At 37.1% G+C, this 13,734-nt stretch overlaps 1 protein-coding gene and 1 pseudogene across 2 annotated transcripts in view; one reads left to right on the forward strand and one right to left on the reverse strand.

Moving 5' to 3' along the window:
- Positions 1-13,734, forward strand: part of COPB1 (COPI coat complex subunit beta 1) — a 44,092-nt gene that overhangs the window by 23,954 nt on the left and 6,404 nt on the right. For both annotated transcript variants that reach the window (XM_012456599.2, XM_012456600.2), the window contains exons 15-17: positions 9,627-9,854; positions 10,342-10,521; positions 12,876-13,020. In XM_012456599.2, coding sequence (XP_012312022.1) covers positions 9,627-9,854; positions 10,342-10,521; positions 12,876-13,020 — 553 coding nt within the window. The remainder of the gene's footprint in view (positions 1-9,626; positions 9,855-10,341; positions 10,522-12,875; positions 13,021-13,734) is intronic.
- LOC105719986 (geranylgeranyl pyrophosphate synthase-like) lies at positions 197-8,054 on the reverse strand (annotated as a pseudogene).

The following is a 13,734-nucleotide window of genomic DNA, read 5'->3' on the forward strand; positions in this document are numbered from 1 at the left end:
AAAAAAAAATTAAAATTAACAAAGTAATACAATAATAATGTCATGTGATTATTCCTGTGGAAGAGATTCACGGATTTATGAAGTCACCTTGGTTTGCTAGGATTAGTTCAGGACTAGTGAAGGAAATGTCCTTCTCTCCAGCATCTGCATCCAGTCTGTCATTGTCTGTTTTATCCCAGAATGTCTTAAATTATTCTCATCTGTAGTTCATACCTTCATTGTGGCTTCTGACTGTTTTGACTGAACACCCATTTACAATGGTATGTGGTTGGTCCTCCATATTCACAGCTTCTGCACCTGCAGATTCAACCAACTGTGGATCGAAAATACCTTTTTAAAAAACGATAAACCAAAAAAAAATTAGAAATTTGAGAACAATATAGTGTAGCAATTATTTACATAGCATTTACAGGCATACTTCATTTTATTACATTTTGCACGTACTGCATTTTTTTTTTAACGAATGAAGGTATGTGGGAACCCTGAGTTGAGTAAGTCTGTTGGCACCATTTTTCTAAGTAAGCATATGCTTACTTCATATCTCTGTGTTACATTTTGGTAATTCTCACAGTATTTCAACTTCTTTCATTATTACTACATCTATTATGGTAATTTGTGATCTTTGATCTTTAATGTTACTATTATAGTTGTTTTGGGGAGCCAGGAACCATTCCCATATAAAACAGTAAACATAGTAAATAATTGTGTGTTCTGACTACTCCACCAACTGGCTGTTACCCCATCTCTCTCCTGCTCCTTGGGCCTCCCTATTCCCTGAGATACCACAATATTGAAATTAGGCCAATTAATAATCCTACAATGGCTTCTAAGTGAAAGGAAAAGTCACATGTCTTTCACTTTAAATCAAAAGTGAGAAATGATTAAACTTAGTGAGGAAGGCATGTCAAAAGCTGAGCTAAGCCAAAAGCAAGGCCTCTTTTGCCAAGTAGGTAGCCAAGTTGTGAATGCAAAGGAAATACTCTTGAGGGAAATTAAAAGTGCTACTCCAGTAAACACATGAATAAGAAAGTGAAACAGCTTTATTGCTGATAGAAAGTTTGAGTGGTCTGCATAGAAGATCAAACCAGCCACAAGATTCCCTTAAGCCAAAGCCTAATCCAGAGTGAGACCTTAACTCTCTTCAATTCCATGAAGGCTGAGAGAGGTGAGAAAGTTCCAGAAGAAAAGTTTGAAGCTAGCAGAGATTCGTTCATGAGGTTTAAGGAAAGAAGCCTGTCTTCAGAACGTACAAGTTTGACATGAAGTAGCTAGTCCTGATGCAGAAGCTGTAGTAAGTTATCTGGAAGATCTAGCCAAGATCATTGATGAAGGTGACCACTCTGAACGACAGATTTTCAGTGTAGACTAAAGAATCTTATATTGGAAGAAGATGCCATCTAGGACTTTGAAAGCTAGAGAAAAGAAGTTAGTGCCTGGCTTCAAAGCTTCAAAGGATAAGCTGACTTTCTTGGTAAGGGCTAATACAACCAGTGGCTCAGTTGAAGCCATTACTCATTTCCCATTTTGAAAATCCTAGGGCTCTTAAGAATTATGCTTAATCTACTCTGCCTGTGCTCTGTCAGTGGAACAACAAAGCCTGTATGTCAGCACATCTCTTTGCAGGATGGTTTATCAAGTATTTTAAGCTCACCATTGAGACCTTCTGCTCAGAAAAAAAAGATTCCTTTTATTTTTTTATTTTATTTTTATTTTATAATTTTTAATTTTAAACCTTGGCCCTGCTAAAAAGACCCCTTTTAAAATGTTACTGCTCATTGTCAATTTAGCTGGTCACCCAAGAGCTCTGATGGTGATGTAGAAAGAAATTAATGTTTTCACAACATCCATTCTGCAGCAACAGATCAAGGAGTAGTTTCAACTCTTATTATTTAAGAAACAGAATCCACAGAACATTTGTGGTAGTAGGGCAGAGTTGGTCACAATGTCTTACCACAGCAATTTCTAACATTCACATTGGGCCTGTATAAATGTGACTCCTTTTGATTCCTTCAGCTTTGTGTATTATGTTGGTTTTCTGTACAGCAGGTTTCTAAATTGGAACAGTTTCATTCGCATCACTCTTATTTCCTTAGTTTTTGGAGAATAACAGGTTGGTCTAATTTTTTTTTTTTTTGAGACGGAGTTTCATTCCTGTTGCCCAGGCTAGAGTGCAATGGCGTGATCTTGGCTCACTGCACCCTCCGCCTCCCCAGTTGGAGCACTTCTCCTGCCTCAGCCTTCCGAGTAGCTGGGATTACAGGTGCCTGCCACCACACTAGTTTTTTGTATTTTTAGTAGAGACAGGGTTTCACCATGTTGACCAGGCTGGTCTCAAACTCCTGACCTCAGGTGATCACCCGCCTTGGCCTCCCAAAGTGCTGGGATTACAGGCGTGAGCCAACGTGCTCGGCCTGGTCTAAAATGTTTAAAAGTTGATAGGCTAAAAGAAAAAAGTAAATATCTAAAATAAGCTACCAGGGCCAGTCAAGAATGGCTTAGTATTATTCATTTTCTTTGAACATTTTACTTAAGTGCTTTATTAGAGCTTCTAGCTCATGGTTACCAACATGTATATCAATTTGTTTACAGGCTTTATTTGTTTTTATTTGTATAAATTTAAGGGATACAGTGCAGCTTTATTACATGGATTTATTACATAGCGGTGATGTCTGGGCTTTTAGTGTGTAAACATTAGCTGAATGATGTATATTATATCTTATTTATAGGCTTTAGATTCAAGCTCTTTTTTTTTGTTTGTTTTTTTGAGACAGAGTCTTGCTCTGTCACCTAGGCTGTAGTGTAGTCACCCAGGCTGGAGTGTCACCAGGCTGGCGCGATCTTGGCTCACTGCAACCTCCGCCTCCTGGGTTCAAGCAATTCTTCTGCCTCAGCCTCCCAAATAGCTGAGACTACAGGTGCCTGCCACCACTCTCAGCTAATTTTTGTGTTTTTAGTAGAGATGGGGTTTCACCATATTGTTCTTTGCATTGTAGATTAGCGTAATCATCTCTAATTGGGAAAAGGAGTCCACTGATAGTAACTTTAAATCTTTGTAATCAGAGAACAACTTCATGAGGCCTACTACTAATCCAAATAGTTCACCTGTCTTTTGTACATTGTAGCTTATAGTTTTCTACAATGATACAGGCATTATTATCCCTCCAGAAAATACTGTAGGCCTTGTCCTTGATGAAGTTCTAGAAGCTGGAGAGTAAAAAAATTTCACTGCATCTGAATGATCAAGGGTTAAGGCTTTCTTTAAGCCAAGGAAATATACATAATAGGCACAATTGATGACAGATGGAATTATATAGATGCTATGTGCCACAAAAAGCCATGTTGGAGTTTTGAATTGTCTTCGATATTATTGATTAGTAAATTGGCATTATGCCACATTTTTGTCACCTCAGTGATAATCTGTAGCTTGTCTTCTGGAACTTTCAGCCAGTGATTAAATTGCCTGTGAAAGTTTGGTTCATATCTGTTTACCTGGTAACTGAAATATGTACTTAAAGATTTCTAGAATTTCTTTGGACTGTTTCTTGAGTCTTTATTGTTTTTAAATTTCAAACTGGTGATTCAATAATGATAGCATGACATTCACTCTGCTGGTCCTGGAATAGCAGAACCAGCATCAGCTTACTTCTTTATAGTTCAGACCAAGGCTACATGAATACCTACGTGAATCCCTCCCTTTACTTCACCACGGAACTCTCCCCTACTCAGCTGCTAGCAACACCACAATTACTTGGTGCAAGAAAATGTGCTATCCCAGTCACACTCAAACACATTTCTTAAAGGCTATAGCTGTCACAGTGATTTCTCTGATGGAGCTGGGCAAAGTAAATTAAAAACCTTCTGGAAAGGATTCACCATTCTAGATGCCATTAACAACATTCTTGATTTGTGGAAGGATTTTTTTTTTTTTTGAGACAGAGTTTTGCTCTTGTCGCCCAGGCTGAAGTGCAATGGGGTGATCTGGGCTCATTGCAACCTCTACCTCCTAGGTTTGAGCAATTCTCTTGCCTCAGCCTCCCAAGTAGCTGGGATTACATGCATGCACCACCAAGCCTGGCTAATTTTCTGTATTTTTGGTAGAGACAGGGTTTCGCCATGTTGGTCAGGCTGGTCTTGAACTCCTGACCTCAGGTGATCCAGCCTCACAAAGTGCTGGGATTGCAGGTGTGAGCCACCCCGCCCAGCCAAGATACCAGTATTAACAGAAGTTTGGAAGAAGTTGATTCCATCCCTCATAGATGACTTTGGAGGGGTCCAAGTCTTCAGTGGAAGCAGTAACTGCAGATGTGATGGAAATAGCAAGGGAAATAGAATTAGAAGTGGATTCTGAAGATATTTTCTCACGAGACCAAGAAAATTGTCAGATGAGGAGTTCCTTCTTATAGATGAGCAAAGAAGGTGTTTTGTTGAGATAGAATCTACTTCTTTTATAGATGCTGACTCCTTGAGAAGATGTTGAAATGACAACAAAGAATTTAGAGTATTTTGTAAACGTAGTGATGAAAGTAGCAACAGGATTTTTAAATTGCCTTCAATTTTGAAAAAAGTTCTGCTGTGGGTAAATGCTATAAAACAGCATTGCATGCTATAGAGAAGTCTTTTGTGAAAGGAAGAGTCATTCGATGCAGCAGACTTGATTATCTTATTTTCAGAAATTTCCACAGCCACCCCAGCCTTCACCAATCACCACCCTGATCAGGGAGCAGCTATCAACATGGAGGCAAGACCTTCTACCAGTGTAAAGATTATACCTTGCTGAAGGCTTAGGTGATTCTTAGCATTTTTCAGCATAAAGTATTTTTAAATTACAGTATTACAGTATGTACTTTTTTTTTTTTTGAGACAGAGTCTAGCTCTGTCCCCTAGGCTGAAGTGTAGTGGGGCAATCTTGGCTCACCACAACCTTCACCTCCTGTGTTCAAGGGATTCTCCTGCCTCAGCCTCTCGAGTAGCTGGGATTACAGGTGCCTACCACCACGCCCAGCTAATTTTTGTATTTTTTAGTAGAGACAGTTTTGCCATGTTGGCAAGGCTGGTCTTGAACTCGTGACCTCAGGTGATCCGCCCGCCTCAGCCTCCAGAGTGCTAGGATTAAAGGCATGAGCCACCACGCCCAGCCTTTACATACATTTTTTTAGGTATAATGCTATTGCACATGTATTACACACTTAATAGATGACAATATAATGTAAAACATAACTTTTTTAAACATTGGGAAAGCAAAATATTAATGTGATTCACTGTATTGTGATGTTTACTTTATTGTGGTGTGGAACCTAACTTGCAATATCTCCAGGCTATGCCTGTACATTCTGTGAGGTCTTTAAGTAATCTAGAGATGATCTGTAGTATATAGGAGGATATGCATAGGTTATGTGTAAATACTATGCTGTTTTATATAAAGGAGTTTAGCATCACACATTTTGGTATCCGAGGGAGTTCCTGGAACTGATTGCATTGAGGGATTAGCTGTGCTTCCATTCCCCCAGTCCCTACTTCCATCCTTATGCTATTGTTGTCCTCTTTGTCATGTTATAAACCCCATGATATATTATTGTTATTTTTGTTTTAAATGGTCAGTTCTTGCTTTTTAAAAAAATAACTATTTGGAGGGAGTTATTTTTATAGTGTCTGGACTGAAATGGGAAGGGAACATGCATAGCCAGGTGTAAGCTGAGAGTTGGGAGCAGGGTGGAGTTAAGTACCTTCTGGGTGTTTTTTATTCTTTCTTTTTATATTGTGGTAAAGTATGCATTACATATAAGTAACCTTTTTGAAGTGTTCAGTAAGTACATTTGCATTGTTGTGTAACCATCACTGCAATTCATCTCTAGAGCTTTTTTTTTTTTTTGAGTTGGAGTCTCGCTCTGTCGCCCAGGCTGGAATGCAATGGTGCACTCTTGGCCCACTGCAACTTCCGCCTCCCAGGTTCAAGCGATTCTCCTGCCTCAGCCTCCTGAGTAGCTGGGATTACAGGTGCACGCCACCACGTCCAGCTAATTTGGGTATTTTTCATAGAGATGGGGGTTTCACCATGTTGGTCAGGCTGATCTCGAACCCCTGACCTCATGATCCACCCACCTCAGTCTCCCAAAGTGCTGGGATTACAGGCATGAGCCATCGCGCCCGGCTCTCTAGTGCTTTTTTATCATTTCAAACTGAAACTCTACCCAGTACATAATAACTTCCCATTCCTTTCCCGCCCCCCTCCCCAGCCTCTGGTAACCTTATACTTTCTGTCTGTATGAACTTGGCTATTCTAGGTACCTCATATAAGAGGAATCATACAATATGTGTCCTTTTGTGTCTAACTGACTTCACTTAACATTGTGTCTTCATGGCTCATCCCTGTTACATATTAGAATTTTCTTGCTTTTAAGGTTAAATGACATTCTATTGTACATATGTATATATACCACTTTCTGTTTATCCATTTGTCTATTATAAATAATTAACTTTTAAAGTTTTTTTATTTTTTATTTATTTTTTTAGACAGGATCCTGCTCTGTTGCCCAGGCTGGAATGCAGTGGTGCGATCTCGGCTCACTGCAACCTCTGCCTCCTGGGTTCAAGTGATTCTCCTGCCCCAGCCTCCCAAGTAGCTGGGATCACAGGCATGCACCACCACACCTGGCTAATTTTTGTATTTTTAGTGGAGATGGGGTTTCACCATGTTGGCCAAGCTGGTCTCAAACTCCTATCTCAAGTGATCTGCCCGCCTCTGCCTCCCAAAGTGCTGGGATTACAGGCATGGGCCACTGGGTCTGGACTCAGGATTTTTTTAGTATGAGAAAAAGTCTTATATTTACTTGCATTTTTACCACTTATGTGCTCTTTATTCTTTTGTGTAAATTCAGACTTCTATCTGATATTTCCTTTCTGCCTAAACAACTGATCATTCTTATAACACAGGTCTGCTGGTTAAGAATTCTCTTAGCTTTCATTTGCCTGAAAGTCTTTATTTTGCCTCCATTTTAAAAAGGTCTATGATAGAATCGTGAATGTTATTTTTCATTTATTTTTCAGTATTACTAAAACAAGGAATGATGTTGAAACTACAAAAAAAATTACTCATAGTTATAGCACTCAAGTACAAATCTTGTTAATATTGTGGAGGAGATAGAAACATCAAAAGATAGAATTACATTACCAGATATAATAATTGAAATCTTTCCTTCCTCTAAAAAGAGTTTAAGTTGGCTTTTATCTGTAAACTACTTTTTCCCCTACTAGTAATCGTTTTGTATTTTACAATAGTGCAGTTGCACTTAACATTATAACATTTTCCCATGTTACTATAAACTCTTCTTAGTCATAATCATAATATTTAATAGCTATGTAATAGTCCATTAAGTGTATGGTCCCTTCATTAATCTTAAATACAATTGGGCATTTCCATTTTAGATTGGGGATTTTCAAAGGGTTTTTCTTTTTTTAATTCCATCATAAGAAAAGCCATAAATGAGAGCCAGATAATTTACAGGTATATTATCCCTTATCAATTGATTTGATTTATGAGCAGTAATTTATGTCGTAACTCTCTTGTGGGCATTTATTTATTCAGATCTGGTCACAGGGTAATCTTTAAAGTATGCTTTTTTAAAGCCTCCAACATATTTTGTATCTCAGAGTTGAGTTTGCTTTCCTCTCTTGGTTGCGTCACTTCTGGAAGTTGGGAAAGTGTTTGCTGATATCTGCTTAAAAGAGCCAGTTTCTTGTAACATACCGAGTTAATAGTGTTTGCAGTGTTTGGTACAAGAAGGAAGTTTGGTTGCTTATCTCACTGGTGCTTCTTCATTCATACCATTTCCAACACTCCTCATTTGTTTGTGTAGGACTGAGTTTCTGGTATCATATATCTTTTGCCTAAAGAATTTGCTTGCTTTAACTTTTCTTACAGTGTAGATTTGTTGGCAACAGATTCTCCCAGTTTTTGTCTGGGAAAAGTTTATTTTTTGTACAGTTTTGAAAGTTACCTTTGTAGGTATAGGATTCTTGTTGTGGTTTTCTTCATGCTTGCTGTACTTCTGGTTCATTGATTTTGTTGGGTCTGCAGTGAGTTTGTTGGGTCTGCAGGTTTATATCTCTTATCAGTTTGGGAAATTTTCAGTCATTTCCTCAGATTTTTTTCTGTCCCTTCCTCTCTTTCCTCTCCTTTTGGAGACAGTATCCAAGTTTGGAGGATACATACTTTACTCTTCTGCAGGTTTTTCCCCAAGTCTCCAGTAGTTTTTCATGCATGTGTGCAGATCAATACTCAGCCAAAGGCAAACACATAGAGCATATTGTGTCAGGATAATGCTACATGAGACTAAAAAAGTAAGTTGCAATCACTTATGGAAGACTTTGAATAGCAGGCTAAGTAATATGGACCTCGATATGAAGGCTGACATTCATTAAAATTATTTACATGGGGAGTGAAATTATTGGTGCAGTATAAAAATTAAGAGAACAGCAGCAGGTGATCATGCTTAGCAGCACCAATAATGGGATAGCCTAATTTTAGGTACCTGTGATGCAGTACCGTGTGAAATACAAAACATCATCTATCTAGTATTCTGGTCAAAAGTGTGGGACATTCTACAAAACAACTGGCTTCAGTTCTTTTAAAAAAAAATGTGATTCAAAACAAAAAGGCAGAGAACTGGTCTAGATTAAAAGGGATGAAAGAGAACAATAACCAAATAAAATTCATGAAGCTGATCCTGGATTTAAAAAATAAAAAGCATTTTAAGGGCCGGGCGCAGTGGCTCACGCCTATAATCCCAGCGCTTTGGGAGGCCAAGGCGGGTGGATCACGAGGTCAAGAGATCGAGACCATCCTGGTCAACATGGTGAAACCCCGTCTCTACTTAAAAATACAAAAAATTAGCTAGGCATGGTGGCGCGTGCCTGTAATCCCAGCTACTCAGGAGGCTGAGGCAGGAGAATTGCCTGAACCCAGGAGGCAGAGGTTGCAGTGAGCCGAGATCGCGCCATTGCACTCCAGCCTGGGTAACAAGAGCAAAACTCCGTCTCAAAAAAAAAAAAAAATTTTTAAAGCAATTTAGGAAGATTTATTTGGATTCAGAGTATAGAAGATATATTTTAACATTGTTGGATTTTTCAGGTGAGAAAATATTTGTGGTTTGTAGGAAACTGTTCTCTTAGGAGATGAATGCTAAGTATTTATGAGGTGAAGACTCTTTCATATGTCAGCCAAAAAAATAAGCGTATATATATAGAATAGGTAAGCAAATGTGGCAAAATGTTAACAATTAGTAGAGTGCATCATTCTTTTAACTTTCCTGTAGTTGGGATTAAAAAGGACAGCATCAACATGTGAAGTGGTTACTTCAGGGAAGGACTGGAGCAAAGGAAAACAGTTAAAAAGCCATTGCTGTCTCAAATTGAGAACTAATGCAAGTCTTAGAGAGTGGCAGTTAAGAGTAGAAAGGAAAGAGAAGGATGCAAAAACAGATACGGACATAAAATCCAAAGAATTGAAATCTTACTCAAGTAAAGTGAAAATTTAGGTTTATTTCCTAGATTGTGAGTTATAATTAAGTGATATGATTGCAATCTGAGAATCATGACAATATCAGTAATCCATTTCTCTACTTTTTTAGTCTTTTGTTGCTGAGGCTATGTTGCTCATGGCTACTATCCTGCATTTGGGAAAATCTTCTCTTCCTAAGAAGCCAATTACTGATGATGATGTGGATCGAATTTCCCTGTGTCTCAAGGTCTTGTCTGAATGTTCACCTTTAATGAATGACATTTTCAATAAGGAATGCAGACAGTCCCTTTCTCACATGTTATCTGCTAAACTAGAAGAAGAGAAATTATCCCAAAAGGTAAGGTATCTATGATGAAGCAACAAAAGTGCTTTGTGTCTGGGTGCAGTGACTCACACCTGTAATCACAGCACTTTGGGAGGGTGAGGCAGGAGGACTGCTTGGGGCCAGGTGTTTGAGACCAGCCTGGGCAACATAGCAAGCCCCTGTCTCAACAAAAAATGAGAAAATTAGCCAGGCATGGTGGTATGTGTCTGTCATCCCAGCTACTTGGGAGGCTGAGGAAGAAGGATCGCTTGAACTTAGGAGTTCAAGGCTGCAATGAGCTGTGATCACACCAGTGCACTCCAGCCTGGGCAACAGAGTTAAGACTCTGTCTCAGAGAAAAAAAAAAAAAAAAAAGAAAGAAAAGAAAAAAAGTGCTTTGTGGGTTTTCTTGTTGTTTTGTTGATTTTTCAGTCTTTATATGTGAGGGCTGTCCCCGTTAAAGGCCTCTAAAAACGATCTTTTCTTATTGAAGAGAGACTTTGTTCTGTTCTCAACACAGAAAGAATCTGAAAAGAGGAATGTGACAGTACAGCCTGATGACCCCATTTCCTTCATGCAACTAACTGCTAAGAATGAAATGAACTGCAAGGAAGATCAGTTTCAGTTGAGTTTGCTGGCAGCAATGGGTAACACACAGAGGAAAGAGGCAGCAGATCCCCTAGCATCTAAACTTAACAAGGTAACAGAATGTCTGATAGACTCTTAAATTATTTAAATTGGCTCCTTAAGGAAGTTGTTAGTCCTGCTATTTTTAAAAGAAAAATAAATAGTTATACAGCATTAGTTTTTATCAAGTCACTGTGATAGGTTCATTAAACTTCATTTGAAACTCAGAAGCTAATGAAGTACTTTACTACTATATGTGATAGTACTGTAAATCCATCAGATGGTTTTATAACTTGATCCAGTTGTGTGTGAAATCATAGACCAATAAATAGAAGTTGAGGGGAGGGGATCCTTAAAGGTTAACTGAGCTTTTTAAAGGGAAGCTGAACAGGCAGAGCCCTGGCCTCTTCCCACACCTTGACCTCAACTTCTCTTGTTCCCTGCTACTTGAAATAAAGCAAATTTACTTTTATATTCTTAATATATTGAGTTCCATATAGAATTTTATTAGGAAAACGATTCTATTTTCTTAAATATATAAATTTAAGAATCAGTGATCTAGTTTAATCTCTTATCTAGTAGATTGAGTGAACAATCTTATATTGATTTTGTTTAAGATAAGGTCAGTAGCAGAATTGGAACTAAAACAATTTCTCTCCCTTAAAATTGGGAATTGATATCAATAATATTACATTTATAAAATTAAAAAAATTTTTTTTGAATTATAAAAATTACAAAATATTTTCCATGTTAACCTATTTGTAAGTGTGGAGTTCTTTGATATTAATTAAATTCACATTGTTATGCAGTCACATTGTTATACATCCATCTCCAGGACTGTTTTCATCTTGCAAAGCTGAAATTGTGACCATTAAACAATAACTCCTCATTCCTACTTCCACTCAACCCCTACTTCCCCCTAGCCACCAGTCCACTTTCTGTCTCTGTGATTTTGACTATTTTAAGTACCTCATAGAAGTGGAACAATACAGTATTTTTCCTTTTGTGACTGGCTTATTTTACTCAGTATAATGTCTTCAAGATTCATTCATGTTATACCATATATCAGAATTTCCGTCCTTATTAAGACTGAATAATATTTCATTGTAAGTATATGTCACATTTTGTTTATCCATATATCCATCCCTGGGTACATGGACTTCTATGAAGAATGCTGCTTTTAACACAGATGTACAAATATCTGTTCAAGTTTCTGCTTTTACTTCTTTTGGGTATATATCTAGAAGCAGAATTGCTGGATCATATGGTGATTATACTTTTAATTTTTTGAGGAACCTCCATGATGTTTTGCATAGTAACTACACTATTTTACATTCTTAAAAGGGTTCCAATTTCTCCATATCCTTGCCAATACTTGTTTTGTTTTTTTGATAATGGCCATCTTAATGGGTATGTGAAGTGATATCTCATTGTGGTTTTGATTTGCATTTTCCTAATGATTAGTGATGTTGGGTGTCCTTTCATGTGCTTATTGGCCATTTGTATATTTCCTTTAGAGAAATGTTCAAGTCTTGTGCCCATTTTTAAATTGGGTTGCTTGATTTTTTTTGTTTGAATTTCAGGAGTTCTTAATATTCTGGATGCTAACCCTCTTACCAGATGCATGATTTGTAAATATTTTCTCCTGTTCTGTAGGTTGCCTTTTCATTGTGTTGATAATATCATTTGATGCACAAAAGCATTTAATTTTGATGTTTAATCTATTTTTTCTTTTATTGCCTATGCTTTTGGTGACAGTATTACATTTTTAAAGTGCTATACTTTGGGTGTGTTAAAATTTAGAGTGGGAGGGCATTTGTAATTTTATCTTTGTGGTATTATAATCATTTCTTACTATATTATTTGTTTAGTTCCTGAGTATAGGTAGCAAGGGCTACCACATGATTTGGATTTTATTTGAATCCTGAGTTTTATAGAGCAAGTAGTGAGTTTAGATACTTACTGAGGGATTTAAATGAAAGTGTATCCAAATGTATTCAGTTGGTTAAATTGGGATAATGTTTAATGTGCTTGCTAAACATATTTAACATCTTTCTACTACTGAATTTATAAGCTCAAAAATCAACATATATAATACCTTATACTGAGTTATTGAGCTTAAAAACAAATAGATGTTTGGATGCCATCTTTTAAATCAGAGTTTTAAATTCTGTATTGTTTGAGTAACTTTAAAAACAAACGAACAAAAAAAACAAAAAAAAAACCTCTAGGACTTGCTATTTCTGATGTCCCAGTTTCAATTTCCATTTCTGCATGACAAAACAATTTTATTTTACCTATCTGAAAATGACTTTTCTAATCTAAGCAACTCTGTTAATAACCTACCAGACTTAATCATTTGGCTAGGATATGTTTGGTGAAATTGCAGCTGGTCATTTGATTATATCTTTATTTTTGTTTTGACAGGTCACCCAGTTGACAGGTTTCTCAGATCCTGTATATGCAGAAGCTTACGTTCATGTCAACCAATATGATATTGTCCTGGATGTACTTGTTGTAAACCAAACCAGTGATACTTTGCAGAATTGCACATTAGAATTAGCTACACTAGGTGAGGAAATTTACCGTTAAGGAAAGATGTTGTCACATAGTACATCTTTATGACAGATTAAGGGAGGTGCACAGGTTTCAGTATAAAAATTCTTTCTTGAACATTTATTGACATTTTGAACCAAGGCTTAGTTTTTCATTACCATTTAGTTTCCTTCAACTCCAGTTTTTTGAACCTCTGTCATACTGACTTTCTTATGTTCTTGGCACATTCAGATGGATTCATTTAAGAAGCTTAATCTAGTGAATGTCAGTCTTTCTAGACATAATTAGAGCTATTTAAGTCACAGATTGAGCAGGTGGCCCACTTAGTTAAATTTCTGATTGCCTCATTACAGAACTAAGTATTTTCTGAATGCATAACTGTTAGATACCACATGTGACCAAAGTAATAAATCATATCACATTTAGCAACATGAGATGTATTTTTTTTTTCCTTAATAAAGACATATGAATCAGACTGCTCACTTCCACATCTGGTTTTGAAGTTGGAAAATGTAAATTGTATATGGGAACAGTGCAGTGACCCCATCAAATTTCGTATGACTTATGCAAGAGTTAAGGAACTTCAAGATATCAAGGGGAAAACAATAAACTGTTAAGCTGCATACATTTTAAGGTTTTATGGTGTGTGTGTGTGTGTGTGTAGAAAAAAAATACATCTCATGTTGCTAAATGTGATATATGTATATATATTTTAACTGTATCCAAACTC

The sequence above is a fragment of the Aotus nancymaae genome, unplaced genomic scaffold, assembly GCF_030222135.1.
Source record: "Aotus nancymaae isolate 86718 unplaced genomic scaffold, 86718_ANA_hifiasm-v0.15.2.pri h1tg000059l, whole genome shotgun sequence".
Lineage (NCBI taxonomy): Eukaryota > Metazoa > Chordata > Mammalia > Primates > Aotidae > Aotus > Aotus nancymaae.